Source organism: Argiope bruennichi, chromosome 4 (genome assembly GCF_947563725.1).
Source record: "Argiope bruennichi chromosome 4, qqArgBrue1.1, whole genome shotgun sequence".
Taxonomy (NCBI): Eukaryota; Metazoa; Arthropoda; class Arachnida; order Araneae; family Araneidae; genus Argiope; species Argiope bruennichi.
The window spans coordinates 8,171,870-8,188,958 of NC_079154.1; the positions used below are offsets into that span (position 1 = coordinate 8,171,870).

Consider the following 17,089-nt stretch of genomic DNA (forward strand, 5'->3'; position numbering starts at 1 on the left):
TAATTTAAAATGCAAAAAATACTTAAGAACGTTTCGATATCTCAAATGACCCTTATTTTATTATAGGAATTAAAATAATTATAAATAGGATGTGTCATCTAATTAGGAAATTAAGTAAATTCATAGGTCCAGTGGTTAATGCGTTTTCTCTTGTTGCAGGGCAGGTTTCCATATACACTTTGACATTTGTTGATACTTCATAGACGGGTCGATTGTTAAAAAAAAAAAAAACATTACACGATAAGGGATATTGCCGGCGTCCTGCCCTAGGGGTAGCGAGTCTTCCCCGTGATTTGGGCATCCCGGGTTCCAGACCTGGTTCGGGCATGGTTGTTCTTTACCCTGTGTTCTATCTGTGAGGTGTGTGAAAGAGTCCCCCTTTAAAAAGGGACTGTGCAAGCGAGTGTGTGAGTGTCATCTTCATATCAGCTAAATGTTAGACTTCTATCCTAGGGTGCTCAAGGGCCTTGACCCTCATAAGCTACTACAAAAACTCGGCTTAAATCGCTGACTTTGTCAGTGGGCTTGTCCTTGACAAGTACCATAAGTAATAACAATCAAGGATATTTCACTCCGTTGTCCGATTGGGCTCAAATTTTCATAGTTGAAGATTTATAATTGTGGTTTATTATCGCATACCAAATTTCATTTAGTTAGTTGGTCATCATTTTTGAACTATTGATGATCCAACGGATTGAATTACTGTACAAACCCATCGGATAGACAGACCAACAGTAGTCAATATTTTAACAGGACCCATTGTGGGACCAAATTATAATTAATATTTAAATAATATTGGGCCCAAATTATTATTATTATTATGGGTCCAAATATTGTGTATGTAAAATTTTATTTGTCTATTTCAATGCGTTTTTAATCCTTTCGAATGCAATGACGAGTCTGACACGTGCATCGAATTACTTAATTTTTAGTTTTAAGTCTGCAATTAGGGGAAAGAATTAAGTATTTAAAAATGCAAAAATTGCTTAGAAACGCATCAAAATTTCAAATGTTCCTTATATTATTATATGAATCAAAATAGCAATAAATGTTCAAAATAGGCTGCGTCATCTAATTAGGAAGTTAAGTATATTTATTCATTTGTGAAGGGTTTAAATATGTTCATAAATATACATCAAGTCCATTTTTTTTTTCAAACTTACAGAGGTCTGATATATGAAGAAAGATCAAAATCTCGTAGTCCAATATTTTGATCCCTACAATAATTGGCACAACTTCGTATACGAGAAAGTAAAAAGCGATAGCAACTGTCCAATAGTTGAGTTTTGTGATAGTACTAGAATTGCTGCTACCATAATAACGCAGCTAAAATCCTACGATTTTTTTTTTTTTTTTTTTTTTTGCAAAAACAACCGGAGAAATTGAAAAGACATTTAACTAATTAATTAAATTTTCATTAAAGTAATTTTAAAAAAATCCTGGATTAAGTTATTACCATTTTAATTACGTGGCTTTTGGTACTATAATAGAAGCTGAAATTTCAGGTGGCCGCATTAAAATTCTTGAAAATCGAAATATGAAATTGAAATATTTTATATAGAATTGCAGCAAAAACTATTTTAACAAATTAGGTGGTAATTTAAAAAAATATTTAAAAGATTCTGTATTCATTAAGACGAAAATGAAAAAAAAAAAAAAAAAAAAAGCATATAGAAAGTTACAGTCGCTGTAAACTTTGAAATTACTGTAAGATTTCCCTTTAGTCAAATTTCAGCTTTGTTTTGAGATCTTTGCAAAAATTGTGTGCAGAAGAAAATTCGATATTTTGATAAATCTAGTCATGCTTTGTCGCCAAATGGTGCTTTAAGATTTGGAATATTCACATTCAATGAAATATGTCTCAAACGATTAGTTATTCTTTAAAAAAAAATGAAGCATCGTTTGATATAAAGCAAACAATAACAATTGAATCGGCAATTGAAGCTCATTGTTTATTGTAAAAAAAGGTACGAAAAAATTACTTAATAAACTATTGATGCAAAGGAATCTTATATAAAAACTTGGTTAAGAAAAAAACAAAAACAAAGGGAAAAAATGAGATTATTTTTATTATTTTTTGTTTTTCGATTTTGTTTTTTTAACCCCTGTTTCAGTTTTTAAAGCAGATTATTAATAAAATTCAAAAAGAAATAGTAAAAAAAAGTAAAGTAAATAAATAAAAAAAATAAAGTAATTGAATAAAAATGGATATTTTCTCTAATCTAATATTATCTAATTCCGAAAGATAATTCATTCAAAATCATATCGACTTGGAAATTTTACCACTTGTGTAAGTTTCTGAACGAATTCATTTTGTTTTATTTGCTGACATAAAATCAAAAATTATCTTTAAAAAGAAACACTTTTACACCACGTGATTAATTTGATTCTTAGAAACATTTTTTTCTTCTTCTTCTTTTTTCTTCTTTTCAAATTAACTGAAATAAAAGGATATTTTTAAGAAAGTTTTGTTCTAAAAGAATTTTTGCACACTATGAATCATCATTATTTTTCTACTGATCAATCAATCAAATGTTATTTTCTTTTTTCCAGAATGGTGAAAGAATAATTCTTATTTTGAAATTCTGCTTCATAATCAATTTGTTCCCCAACAAAAATACAGAAACGCAGCAACTTTTCACCGTTTTCTCTTTTTCGACTTCGTCTGCTTACCTTCTAGTAAAATGGGGGGTTGGGCTGGAGGGGATGCAGACTACTTACTTTTTCCATTTACGAAAACTGCCAAAGCAATCTCCGGCACACGTGTGGGCTCGTTTTCAAATGTCAGATATGAAATTTACGCGAAATCCCCCCCCCCTCCCATCCAAAGAACCTATTTCAGGTTCTCTTTTAAAGCTCGCATCAATGGACATTCCGTCCGCGATTAAATGACGCTGGTGCATTGTGCGTTATGTCAGCGAGAAAAGTTATCGTTTGCTCTTGTTTGGATTTTTCCTATTTATCATCTGTTTTTCGTGACATTTTTTTAATGTTTATATACAAAGTAAATGTAATAAATATTTATTATTAGTCCTATTTTTTTATCTTTTGAGAGGAAAAAAAAGATCGATTTATTTTATTTTTGTCTTGTAAAAATTGTGATACTTCTTAAAGGAAACAAAGGAGAATTGAAAAAGAAAAAAAATGGGAAAATAAATTTTGGAAAAGAAAATTTATTCTCCATTATCGATGTTTTATAACATGTTTGTTGGTAATCAAATATCAATGGTACCAAACAAACTAGTCAAACATGTCAAATTGATTGTCAAAACCATTTTTTTTTTCAGTTCTAGCCATAACAATTACATGTAAAAAAGGTTTAAATATAAATTTTGTATTGTTAATTTTTTTGAATAAAAACTTCCTTTAAACGATCAAAAGACAAGTTCATTTTACATTGTATCATATCAAGAATATGCTAAAAATAATAGTTTAAACATTGAAACTAATTGAAAACTTCAGTGGACCAATTTTCTATTTTTCCCTATATGTTTTAAATCCCGATTTTCTCAATAAATACAGAATAAAGTCAGATTGCACCACTTCACTGTCACGTGACAAATGTTACTGCGCATGCGTTTAACTATTTACTTGTTATCTCAACCCGTGTTGTGGCAACTTTCATTCATCTTGCAAAATGTGCAATGGAGTCCAAAGTTAAATTGGCATTGTGCATTTAATGAGTTGTTTGATTTTTTTTTATCAACGCTTTCGTTGAAGTAAGGGCCTAATTATATACAAATAGTTGTCTATTGCGATTTGTAAGGAAAATTGTACTGCTCGAATTTCAGAGCTATTTCCTAGCTGGTATAGGAAGTTCTAGGAAATTTGCGTAGGAATGATTTCCAATTTTGGCATTTCTTATCGGAATTTCTTAGACAGTATCTTTGGTATTTCTTAGACAGCTAATAATTTTGAAACTATTCAATCAGAACAAGACTTACCTGAAAACATTTCAAATATTTGCAAAAGCAACAAATAACAAAATGTGGGGAAAGAAAGAAAAAAAAAAAACTGTATTGGTTATATTTTATATTTTCTTTTGACGAATATATATGCTGTTATATTTCCAAATGACGTAAACGTAAATGTACTTTATTTGGGATGTATTGGACTTTGGGTTTGATGCGCTGATTTTTTTAATCAATTAGATTAGTTATTTTGTTAGATTTTCAGGGGTTAAGTTGCACTATGGTCTTATGCATATATGGTCTTGACCCATATCGATGAATGGTCTTGGAGGATAGTACAAAATATTTTTGCGTTATTCGTAAATTTTAAAAGGACAATGGGATGAAAGGAAGGGTAAATATTATGTTACGATCCGTACGCCGCAATAAAGTCAACAACGTATTGACAGCATTTTTTTAAAAAAATTGTCGGATATTTTTACGCTTTCATAAAATGTGGATGTAAAAGTCAGAATTTCTTGTATTAATTGATTTTTTTTTTCTCTGAAAAAAAAAATCGTTAGAAACCATAACTTAATCAGAAATAAAATCATGGTAAAATTATGTAGATCGTGACATAGGAGTTGAGCATAAAATTCTGCTGTGCATTCATTTACTTCGATTCGCCTCCCCCCCTCCACATGCTGTACGCAGCTTAAAATATTTTGCGGAAGAATTTAGCAACGTGACTGAATTTTGCCAACCTGTGATTTTGACTGAAAAACTATTAATTTACTAAGCATTTACTCATTTTTCTCCTTTTCTGTCCAATATTTTTCATTTGATTAGAATTTCGGTCTTTCTTTTGCCATCTTTTAGATTTGGTCTGGTTTGGGATTTAAGATGCGAAAAATTAAGATAATTCCATTAAAGATGCTGTCCTTTGAGACGTTAATTCTAGGAAACTTGGCATAAATACACAATTAGCATATTTTTAATGCATATTTTCATTTTTCAAATATTTTTAGAAAGCGATTGAAGGAAAAACTAGTTAAAAGTAAAAATATCGAGTGAATTTTATTTAATATTTATTCTCGTATATCTTTTTGGAATTTTCTAATTTTATATTCTATTGTGTGCATATTTTATTCCTGCCGGAACTTGTTCTGAAATTTTAATATTTAATTGTCTGTAGCGTGCTTTATGTCATTGCAGTCATAGAATTATTCATGATGCAACCCTATTCAAGGAAAACTTAGATAACTAAACATAAATCATTTCTAAACATAAATCATAATATTCTTTAATAACCAATCGATTCATGGTCTACGAATTAAAAACAAGTATATTTTTAAAAAATCCTTTATTAATTTAAAATAAATTAGCGCAACATAGCAGAAATATTAAAATATTTAAGTTAAAAAATAGAAAAGAGGTCAAAATTAGCGTTTGCATTCTTGACAAGTATTAAAAAAGTACGCTACACAAATAGCGTTGTTGCGATCGTTGCATACCTACGTTGCTACTCTGCTTTTCATAGACGGAACAGAAAATACAAATTCTGCGTTGGATCTTTTCTGCAAAGTATCTTTCATATTATTAGTATTTCGGTAACTAGTATAAAATGCAGTAAAATGCCAAAGCACTCACAATGTCCGCTAGTGGTATTAACAAAAATTTTTATTCCCTATCATTAAGCATTTTAATGTAAGACAACAAAAGTTAAATATAACAAGTGTACAGCTGTGCTTATCCTCTTCGAATAACTCAATTTACTAGGTATAAGGATATTGTAAGTGAGGTGGAGTAAACTCAACGGGAACACGTCGAGTTCACAAAATTGGCAGAGGTCGGTAGACGAGTCGCGAAAATTTTTTGCTTGTATGTTATCTTTCCGCAATTCTTTGAAATTTGACGCTTATTTAGAATTTTTATCAAGTCACACATTAGAAATATTTTATGTAGAATCATATTGAATAAAAATTGACCCCCCCCTTCTCATAAATGTTCTTTTTGGCCCATAAAACCTCTTTCTGAAAGAATGTCTGTTGTGTGTCTATGAAAAAAATTCAATACACCTAAAATGAAGTAGGTCGCTAGAGATTTGGTTTTTAAAATGTGGATCGTAACGTTTAAAAATTTAGAAATCCCTGTGTTAGACGAATGTTCAGTTATTTAGGATTAACGGAATTTGAAATCATCAAGGAAAATACGGTTACGGTTATATGCCGTTTGCCCTAATAACGAACGTTCTAGTATTATCTTATTAATTTGTGTATAAATTCTCGAGTTACGGAGGAAAACCCCCATAGAATGTTTGAAATTCTAATGTAATTCCTACAATGGATACATTTCACATGACGTCATAATCACATGACAAACGTAAGAATAGAAACTGCATTATTCTCCTTCAGTAGGTCAATGACCCATTATTGAGGCACTCATCCCTCGAAAACAATCCTAACCAATGAATATCAATGCCTTCATGGGGGTGGTCGACGGTTAAAAAGCCTGACGTCATGACGTCCTATCAAAATTCCGTTTATTTTGGGGTACACAGGGAGAAGAGAAAGTTACGGTTATGAGTGTGTGCGGAAGCAGCTTGGATCCATATCCTTCGCATAGTTGGGGGTTTGGGACTGTCAACATGACAGTGGAGTGACGTCACCTCTTATTTCCTGTGTTTGTCTATAATTCCTATGATTTATAGAGAATTGTTGCGGAGGATAAGGCCGTAAAAATCGGGCGAATGCCCCCTTTTAGGGTGGAATTGTGGTTTGAGATCTTTCTAAGTAATGCCGCTAAGTGATTTGTTAGAGAAAATAGACAAGTGGTGGTCTGTGGATTTGATATGGTGAACTGTTTTTGTTATCGAATGTTCATTTTGCGAGAAAGAAAAACTGTAGAAATGAATACTTCAATACCATTATCCTCCTCCTCCCTCCCCTATTTGTTGTGTTGCTTTTTCAACTGATTGCTTATTTTTTCCCCCCCTCATTTATTTGTACTTGCATTCATTCACATCTCTGCTGTCATATACTTTTGAAATAAGAAAAAATCAATAATAATGAATAATAACTAAAATGTTTATTATGATTAAAGCACACAAGCACAAGTTGTTCGAAATTAATATTAATGCCAAACGAATTAAATTGACTCTATCATAAATATATTGTAAGAAGTTCCTTAATTTAAAACTAGTATTCTAAGATTGGTTAGAACAATTAAACTCTAATCTGCTTGTAGAGTCCTAATACAACCAACAATGTCCACACTCTCTGCTCTTGTCTAATTTTTGTCTGTCGTCTTGAAGCAATGCCCATCTTACCTATATGGACAAAGTTCTTATCAGCAAGAGAACCAACAACTTGTTCTAACTTGCCTTTCTTCGCTCTTATGCTGGTTATTTTTACTAATGCCCTGTCTAGGATAGCAACAGTGATGTTCTTTACATGCAGTGGCTAAGCTATTGCCTCTACCATTTGTTGGCAGATTCATGCTCACTGTTTGGATGAATCTTATAACTGTTAAAGTGGGAAAGCAAGCATTCTGTACTCAATGACTCGAGAATTCCTCGTTTTCTATTTAATTATATATTGTTGTGAAGTGCTCAATGCTATCAATTCGCACGCCGCCTCGATAATAAGACAAACGTAATTGCTTATGCCACCTGGAATCTAGTTGAACTTCGCATTCTTCTGCGCTGTAACGTCACTTATTTTTTAACTCCTGCAAGATGCCGATTAAATTCTGGAAATAAATCGGTGCTGTACTTTCCACATCTGTGTCATAACCATGAACTGTTTCTTTTCAATTTGAGACTGAATAATCATGTAAGCCATATTGTAGAAGAGCAGAAGTTCGAGCCATTACATTGATGGTTTGATTAATAGTTATAAACAATTATAATTCAAGCAGCGGGATCCGAAGTTTTTCTCTGATATTCTCTAATAAAAGTGTTATCCTCTCTCCTCCTTCTACTAGCATTGGAATTATGGACTTTGGACAAGGAAGGCTGTGAATGCCATGTGTAGTGATTGGATTTTGAAGCGTTAGGAAATAAACGTTCATAGATGGCGCTAGACAACTAGCGCGAGTGTAATTAAAAGAGTGATGTCATTCGAGTGTTTGCTCTTGGAGGAGAAGGAGTTACTGAGCCGAGTAACTCGAACGAATCTGCAATACATTTGTTAAGTTTTCTATTTGACTATTTATTGAAAGCACTCACGAACCAGCCACGACACCATGTGTACTCAGATTTTCGGAATTTCGCACATGAACGTTTTGTGCTTTGTATTTGTATTGTAAGGAAGAAATGCGAAGATGCATTTTTGAAGTAGGTCTCTTTGGCAACGGATTGAAACTGAAGCTTGACAATTTTTAGTGAGGAGATCGCACGTAACATTTATCTAAGACGTTGAGTTTTTTTAAATATCGCGTTTGCATGCTTGCGAATGCACAGAATAACAGACAGTTAACCTGTTGATGGATTTCGTTCAAAATTTGATACGGCTCTACGCTTTAGATTCTAAAATTGTGTATTAAATTCCATCTATCTGTCTCTTTACGTTTTGTATGTGTCGTGTTTATTTGGTGTCAGACAAAGAAACATACCAAGTTCTTGTGAATCAAAAATTTTCCGACATTTGATAGAAATCTACAAATTTGGCTTAAAACTCAAATAAAAGTTCTCATCTATTTAGGTTTAATTATTTGTTTTTCAACAATTATAATGATTTTTATATTTCTTATGTGGAAAAATATAAAGGAATGAGATCGTAATTTCATTGCTATATTCGAATTTTATACTTCTATTCTTCTCTTACATATTTCATTTAGGAATTTCCCGCCAAAAATTTGAGTGCAAGATGAAACATTTAATAAATAGCGCGAAGAATTAACAATGTTATTCAAAATTCTGATTACATTCTAGAAGGGGGGAAAAATGTTTTCCTTTTTGATAACAAATGCGCAATTAATTTAAATTGTACTTCAAAAAATGTAAGCTATAATTTTCTTCTACAAATTTATTTTGCCTTTACTCTCTCCTCTTTAATTAACTACTCCATTGTTTAAATTATGATGCTATTTCTTTTTTTTCCCCCCGAGAACGTATTCAGAAAGCTCTGTTTTAGAAAAATTTCCCGATTATTTCATTGATTTATTCTGCGAACTGTACTTTGTTATCTTATATAACCAAAGAACATTACAAACTATTTTTTTAAAAAAACAATTCGTTATTAAATACCGAATCCTTATACCGCTTGTTTACTTTGGTATTTTAGTATTCAGCTCTCTGTTTTTCCGTATACCTAATCTTTAATTCATGAACTCCAACCTGGGCCAGTTATGCGAAGAATACGCTATAAAGAACAACCTGCTGATTGAATACATATTCACGAATTGACTGCTGCAAAGGTCTGATTATCTCAGAATCTAGATGAAAGGGCCAACGTTTTTTTGTTTTTTTCCCTGCTTCGAAATGAAAATTGTTCTAGGAATAAAATACCTCAGACCCTCTTCTTACATTGATTGGTGCAATTAACCAATCAATCAGTACTCAGTGACAGTAGCTTGCGTATCAGAACGTGACCACATACCTTCCCTCGTCTCAAGAGAGGGGGAAGGGAGTGTTACCTATAATTTTGTAATGTACTTCCTAAAAGTAGAAACATATCTAGGAATTATTGACTTGACAAACAACAGAAAAATAAAATAACCGTGGAAGCAGTATAATTTAGCTTACAAATTCTTCAACCCCCCCCCCCATTTATTCACAAAACAAGACAACAAAGTAGGGGGGGGGGGAGACAATCTCAAATATGTCTTCATCGCGAATGTTGAAGGAATTTTAAATTTCAATAGTACTGCCGATGAGATAAATAATTTAATTTTAAATAGTTACACACAGTAAAAATTTCGATTATCTGCAGATTTCGACGATTTTAGTTATAAATTAAAAAAAATAATAATAAATAAAAGAGGTATTTTATCGCAACGAAAAAAAAAAAGCTAAAACAAATTATCGTTATTTATGTATTTATTTTAAGAAAAAGGAAACCAACAAATCAGCGAGTAGAGTTATGTTCTGTTTATTAAATCATAATTGTATGCGTAAATATAAATAAAGATTGTTCAAAAGCATTTTCGTATTTATTTGTGTTCTTTTATAAGCATTTTGCGGATCATTTGTGGTTTATTTACAGTTTCCGTTTATTCAGTTCCTCAGATTATTGTGTATTTACTCTATATCATGAACGCTGCCATTTTCAAAGAACTAATGTAAGCCTATCTGGCAGACGAGTTATAAAATTCTTCATCTTGTCAAATAAATTTTTGCATCATTAAAAAGGCCAATAATTTTATTTTTAGCACACAATAGGATAAAATTTCACTAATTGCTTCAAATGTTTTTAAATCTTTCAAAGTCATTTCACACGATGCCACTATCACATATTAAATATAATTGAACGTCTCATTCACCAACAAACTGTACAGGGCCTTTCGCTGTTTGATAAAGTGCGTGACGAAGTTACGGCCTTTCTCCTCTTACTGGATGTGCAATAGATTCCAAAATTAAAGTTGCGGGCTTTTGATATTCCTTTTGTGATCGCATATACACGACTCCATTTATTGTTGGGAGCATTTCTCCACATTGAATAATAAATATTGTGACACACACTGTATTCAATTCCTACTATGTCTTTCTATGAAGCCTTACTATAGCAAAAAAGTGTTTCATTATAGAAATTACATTAGAAATTTCAACATCCAAAACAAATGCAGTGTTGAAAATAAATAATCTATATGAAACTTTTAAATACTTTTTTAGAAAAATATTACTAACCAATGTTCGTGGTGATACTTTTGTGTTCGAAAAAAAATTTATATTTGACTTTTTTAGAAAATTAAATCAATTATAAATATAATTGAGAAACATAGTTTTCTATCAAAAAAGTTTCCGCATTTTTTTTTTTTTTTTTCGTTTTATTCTAAGCTGGTAGAATATTTTGAAAATTTTTTATTCATCGCATGAATTGAGTATTTCTAATAGCTTTTAAAACAAGCAACTTCTGAAAAAAAAATTTTTTGCGAATGAAATTTAATTTTCTGTCTTATTAATCAATCTTAATTCAATCTTAATTTGAAGTCATTTTTTTGCTTTTTATATTTAATGTAATATTGGCCAAGTAATATGTAATGCTGCTTTTTAAATGATAACTTTTTTTCTTCTTCTGAATTTAAATTTACTTTTAATTATTATCATTCACATTTTTGCTATTGGATGATCTCTCCTTTCTCAAAACTATTTACGAAAAACAATGAAAGATCCTCGAGTTTTATTCTTCGATATTCATCTATGTAAACAAATATTTATTTACCTTAAGAAAACATTTGCTTTTCTTTTCCAGTGTATGTGATATTCTTAAACGAGGAATATTTTATAAAGGAATATCTCGGTTTTTGAAATAAATAAATGAAAAATAATAAATCAGTGAACCTCCATCAGAGTAGTATAATTTCTGTTTACTTCCCACCCCTTTCCTTTTCTTCCCTTCATCCAAAAGTGGCAACTGAACGTTTACCTGACCATCATCAATTAGGTTGCTTTTTAAAAAAATTATTTATTCATTTTTTTTTTCATTCTTTGCATATTTGAAATAGAGAGCTTCTTTTAATAAGATAAGGCATCGTTTCCAAAGCTTTTTTTGAGAGAAAAAACATCATGCAGCCTACTCAGTATTTAACCGAGATTTTTAGCTGATTGGTGTCTACAATCGCACGAAAAAGCTTTTGAAAATTATCGTTTGGTCAAAGTAAATAAATAAATAAAAAAACTTCTGTGAAATAGTGCGCGCACGACTATCTCAACAACGGGATCTACTTACTGCAAACGGTCCAATTCTTTTAACTTTGACCTTGACGGGATGCGCGAGGGGGAGGCAGGGGGTGTGGAGGGAGTACCCATCGAAGGAAGAGTGAAAAGCAAAAGCGCAAGAAGAGAGTTCCGCAAACCATCGCGCGCATGCCCCAGCGCCGGACAGCGGAGTGCGATGCTGCTCGTCACTTTTTGCCGCCTTCGGTAAAACTTCGAATACTCGGAGTTCTGCCACACTTGTCCTAAGGACAGCGATGGATGTTCGTGCATCGTTTACCCGATGGAAAATGTCGGCATTCACTGACGATTATGCGAAAGAAAAGAAAAAAGGAATACTGCTTATGTACGAATAACGAGATGGATTTGTCTTTGAAAAGGAAAATGAAGTGATTGTGCCGTGTGTGTGCTTTTATATACTCAAGAATTTAACTGATAAAAATAGTTTTTCATAAATATATCATCTGCTGAAGTGACTGCTTTGAATGAACTTTTATTTACCCAAGAATTACATCGATATCGGAATGTATATATCGTAGTCGAAAATTATCGTCTGCGACGAATCAACATTTTCTCCGACTTTATTTTTAAATTCATTTTGTGAAAATAGTGTTGTATTGATTCATTTGTTTTTCCATCTAAAATCTGCATAAAAACCTCCGAAGGATATCGTACAATTCTTTTTAAAAAATTTCTTTGAAATTATATTTTTCTGAGAGTTTCTGACATTGGTTTAATATCTCTTCAAAATCATTTACTTTACTATTATTTTTTATGGATTTTATTTTCAAATTTATAGATCGAAAATCTACGTAACATTTTTTTTTTCAGATATTGTTTAAAATTTGCTTATAGAGGGGAAATTATGTAGTTTTTTTGAAAATATTTGATACTAGTATTGAAGAAATTCATTTATTCATTCATATTCTTAAAACAGTTAATTTTATAGTAGTTTTATTTTTTGTGCATGTATATGCGAGATTTGTGTTTTCCTGTTTTTCAAATCAGCCGTTAGAAAAACTTTTATTCGCTTCGAACGAAAAACGAAAAGGATTCGAATTTCGAATATGAGTCATTGATCAAATACTCACAATTGTGTTAGAATGAAATTTTTGATACTTCTATACATGAAAATGCATCAAACTTGACCGCATAAGCTTAATTTTCTATGGAATTAACATAAGCGCATTTGCACTTGCATTTAATGCAATACGAACTGAATAGAAATACGCCGAGTTTGGCAAATTTCATTGCATTGTGTTTCCTCAATCCAAATTCAACCAAAGCGCAACTAGTCTAGTCTTAAAATTTTGCGGAAGTGTTTTTGTATTTGAAGTGCCGTGAATTTATACATGTCCGCAAAGGAATTTCCTGATGAAAAAAATCAATAAACATTTGGTTTGAGTTGATTCAAGACAGTTGTGTAATCTACTGCGTTCGCTTGAAAAGCTATCATGGGATGCTTTAAAAGTAAGAAATTAAACAGTCGGACTTCTTACGTACCTCTCTCAAACGCACGTGATGCATCACCTAACTGCAGGTGTTCCTGTCACAGAAAAAAGGTAAGACTTTTGTTTTTGCCTTTTTTTTAATGGAAAAATAACTTAGTGTGCATTTGTTCGTTACAATTAAAAAAAAATTGGTTGCTATTATATGAATTGCTTATTACATACTATCTCCAAAATAATTTTTATATGTCTTGAAAGTGAAAATTAACACTGTTACATGTATTTCTTATGAATCTGCGGTATTTATTATTTTATTTTATTTGTAATGAGAAAAATGATTTAAAATATCATTTTGTTTCATTTGAGATAGAAAAACATTGTTTCGTTTTTTCTTGGATTTTCTATAGTAAAATTCGAAAAAAAAATGTGTTTATTTTATTCGAAAGAAAAATCAAAAAATGTTAATTTTATTTTTAAAAGGGAAAAAGTCGAGTAAAATACTATTTTATAAATTATCAATTGTATACATAATGTACGTCTCCCTCTCCCGGTTTTTATTTATTATAATTTTTTTTTTTTCTATTTTGAGGATTTATTTTGGTTTTCTAATTAGTTATCGGTAGTAAAGTGAGTCATGAGTTTTAATAATTGAACGCATTAATTGCTCATTATTATGGCCTATCTAATGCAGGTATGTTATATATAATCGCAATGCTGAAAACAAGTGGATGGTTAAAGAAATATTCGCTTATAGTAATTTATTCAGGAAAAATGACTTTTTTTGTGATTTTTCAGAAGTTTTTGAAAAGTTTATTTTTAAATAAAAGTAAGAAGATTTATAAAAAAAATATTCATAAAAGCTTAGAAAGATGTGATTGGAAAGGGTATTTATTAAAAAATATTTTGCTCAAAAAATGTTCAAGTCGTTTTCTTTTCCCCTTGTACCTGTACATAAACAAAACCTGTATATAGAACAGTTTTGAAAAACCTTTTTTCCGAAATTGTACTGTTTGTCAGTCAATTCATCATGTGTGTTGCCACATTTGCGTCGCTCGTGAACTGAAACAAAACAGGAAAAACTCTGTGCAGTCCTGGAATATCTCTACCTCTGTGGCGAGTCATTACAATTGACAGATATTTATCCCGTTTCGTTTTTCTTTTAAATTGTAGTTATTGGTATTGCAAGAATGGCAACGATGCTGCTTATCTTAACTACTGACGCAAAATATATCATTTGTATATCCTGAAGCTGTGATGATGAATGTCAGGATATCAGATTCGTTTAAATGTGACGTGTAATATTGTGGGGTGGATGTCTACTTTAATAATAAATTTCAAGCAGAATTATGTTTTTCAAATGCATTGTTTTTATCTTACAGAAAATCAATTTCTTATGTGAATCGTGTTTGTGGAACTTTTACTTTCGCTTCAAGCCAATGAAGGGACTCGGATAAAAGTTGGCTCTCTATATTAGAATGTGAAAATAATGATAAAAATAATATCCTGAAAAGCAGAGAATTTTTAAAAATATAATATTCGATAAGTAGTAATGAAGGAAAAATAATGCATATGTTTTTTGTTTTTGAAAATAAAAAATTTACTCGAAAACGCCTGTAACGTTGAATTCTCATTCTTTTTAAATATGTACTTAACAGTGAATCATTTCTTTCTCTTATTGATGAAGGAGATTTTTTTTGTACAAGAACGAACTACTGAAGGAAGAGAAAAGTGTATAAATTTGAACGTTTATCAAACACTATCAGAAGAAGGTGACTAATTCTAAATAGAAATTATACAACATAACATAATCACCTAATACTTTATTATAAATGTAAAACATGAGTATCAGAAATTTGGAGTTGCCTAAATCAAGTTATTCCTATTCTTAAGCATTTTTATGGAATTCAGTCGTTTAATAGGATGAGCTTCATTATAACAGGATGAAAGTAACTCATTTAGTATTTCAGTGCTCGCGGAGCTGTGTCATTCTCCTGCTAGATGGGTGGTTGATTCAAAAATTAAATTAGCTTAGCATTGTTGTTAATTCTTGAGACGTCGTAATAACAGAATGAATGTAACTGCACGTGTCATTTAACATCTCAATGCGTATTGAGCTGTGTCGGTGCTAGATGAGCAATTGATTTAGAGATTTAAGGTCGCGATTTGTTCCTGTCTCGAGGGAATGAACTAATTCGCTTGTTAATTTGCTGTAGGTTACAACTTTATTTCTTTTTTTCTTATTGGCTAAATTTTGTTTGAAGTATTAATAAAAAAAAGAACAGCGAAAAAACTTTATTTAACACCCATAGTATCAACAAATTATATTATCGTTATAAATTTATGATGCCACTTCTTTTTTTTTTTAGCAATGTTATTAAAAACCTGTGAATTCAAGAATTTTGCTTACACCACAGCAAATATACTAATCACCAAATATTTTATATTTATGATGGTAATATTGACCTTTATGCTGTATATTATCATCATCATAGCTTTATTTTCATCCGCGTTGCTTAGTTTCATACCTATACTGCAGACAAATATTGCCCTGCGCCAATCTGGGCCAATACTGTACTTTAATGGCATGACAAAAGATCACTGGGGATAACACAGTCCCTGTTATTAATCTTCGAAGACAATGGCGGTTTTCTAAGGAAGCTGTCATTTTGTGCCAGGATATTTAAAAGGCCTCCTAATCTATACGATTTATATCGATATGAGAAGTAAATCGATAACAAATTTTGTTTGCAGAATTCCCTTCTGTTCTTTTTCTTTAAAAATGAAAAAAAATTTCCTTTCTTTTTCTTTAAAAAAGAAACAAAATGAATGAATAAAAAGAAAGAAATATTGACAGAAATGAGTACTAACGGAAATATGGAGGGAAACAAAAAAGCCCAAATCAAGAAATAATTTCAAAAACCACGGTATACAGGAAGTTTTATGGTATAAAAACAATATGATTATTATATCAGCAATATCCTTTGAGCTAATGATGTAAAAGGAATAGCTGTCAGCCTTATTTATTCAATGAAAGAGAGGAATTTTGATCAAAATCATTTATATCAGTTGCCGATTTCCGGGGTTGTGCATAGATTTTATTTTTCCGCCGGAACCCATTATTTTTGCCCTAATTCATGTCAAATTCCGATATAAAGTTTGCATATATAAATAATCATTTGCAAAAGATATGTAGTTAGATTTAAACCCTTCTAAGAAACTGCACAGGATCCAATTTGTAGTGAATTTTGTTGTTCTTTCGAATTTTTTTTCGAACCGCAATCGGTTGACAACTTACAACATATCAGCCAGGAATCCTTTCTCTCCAAACTTCTGCTCCACATCCATGTGAGGGTGTTAAACATGCACCGTCCCCATGTTCAAAGCTGATTTTCGAATTGGTCTGAAACTTGGGATTGTCAGAATTCGGAAACGAAATTTCTGTCGAAAGACCAGTGTTCAACTTTTGCAGAGGAAAAGCAATTAGAAAAAGGAACTTTCTTCTCGTGTTTTCCTGCTTGTACCATAAATGTTTGAGTGTGCATTACGAAAATAAAAGACACAGATATGAAGTGTCTATTAATGTTATGTTGTGCTCAGTTCTCGTTTCACACACGGCGAGATTGGATGTTGGGCTATTAAACGACAAACATCTGCGATCGCATCTACAGGACATAAAAGAAGGACGCTTTCACGTCACATAATTTTAACACATAAAAGTTCCCTACGTGATGTGCAACCGAGACTTTCTTTTAATTGCTGACAAGGCAGAATTTTTTCATTTTTTCTTCTTAAAAAAATTATTCTTTTTTTAGTGAACTTTAGAGGATAAAACTAGTAAAAATGTAAGTTTGAATTAGGGCTGTTCGTTTTATGGA

The 17,089-nt window shown here is 31.3% G+C and overlaps 1 protein-coding gene across 11 annotated transcripts in view; it reads left to right on the forward strand.

The window, feature by feature from the left end:
• LOC129965543 (tensin-1-like) overlaps positions 1 to 17,089 on the forward strand; it is a 474,618-nt gene that overhangs the window by 321,600 nt on the left and 135,929 nt on the right. Inside the window, exon 1 of one of the 11 annotated variants that reach the window (XM_056079524.1) lies at positions 12,666 to 13,328. The exons of the other annotated variants lie outside the window; for them this stretch is intronic. Coding sequence (XP_055935499.1) covers positions 13,221 to 13,328 — 108 coding nt within the window. The 5' untranslated portion in view covers positions 12,666 to 13,220. Of the gene's footprint in view, positions 1 to 12,665; positions 13,329 to 17,089 lie in introns of those variants that run through there. 11 annotated transcript variants of the gene reach the window in all.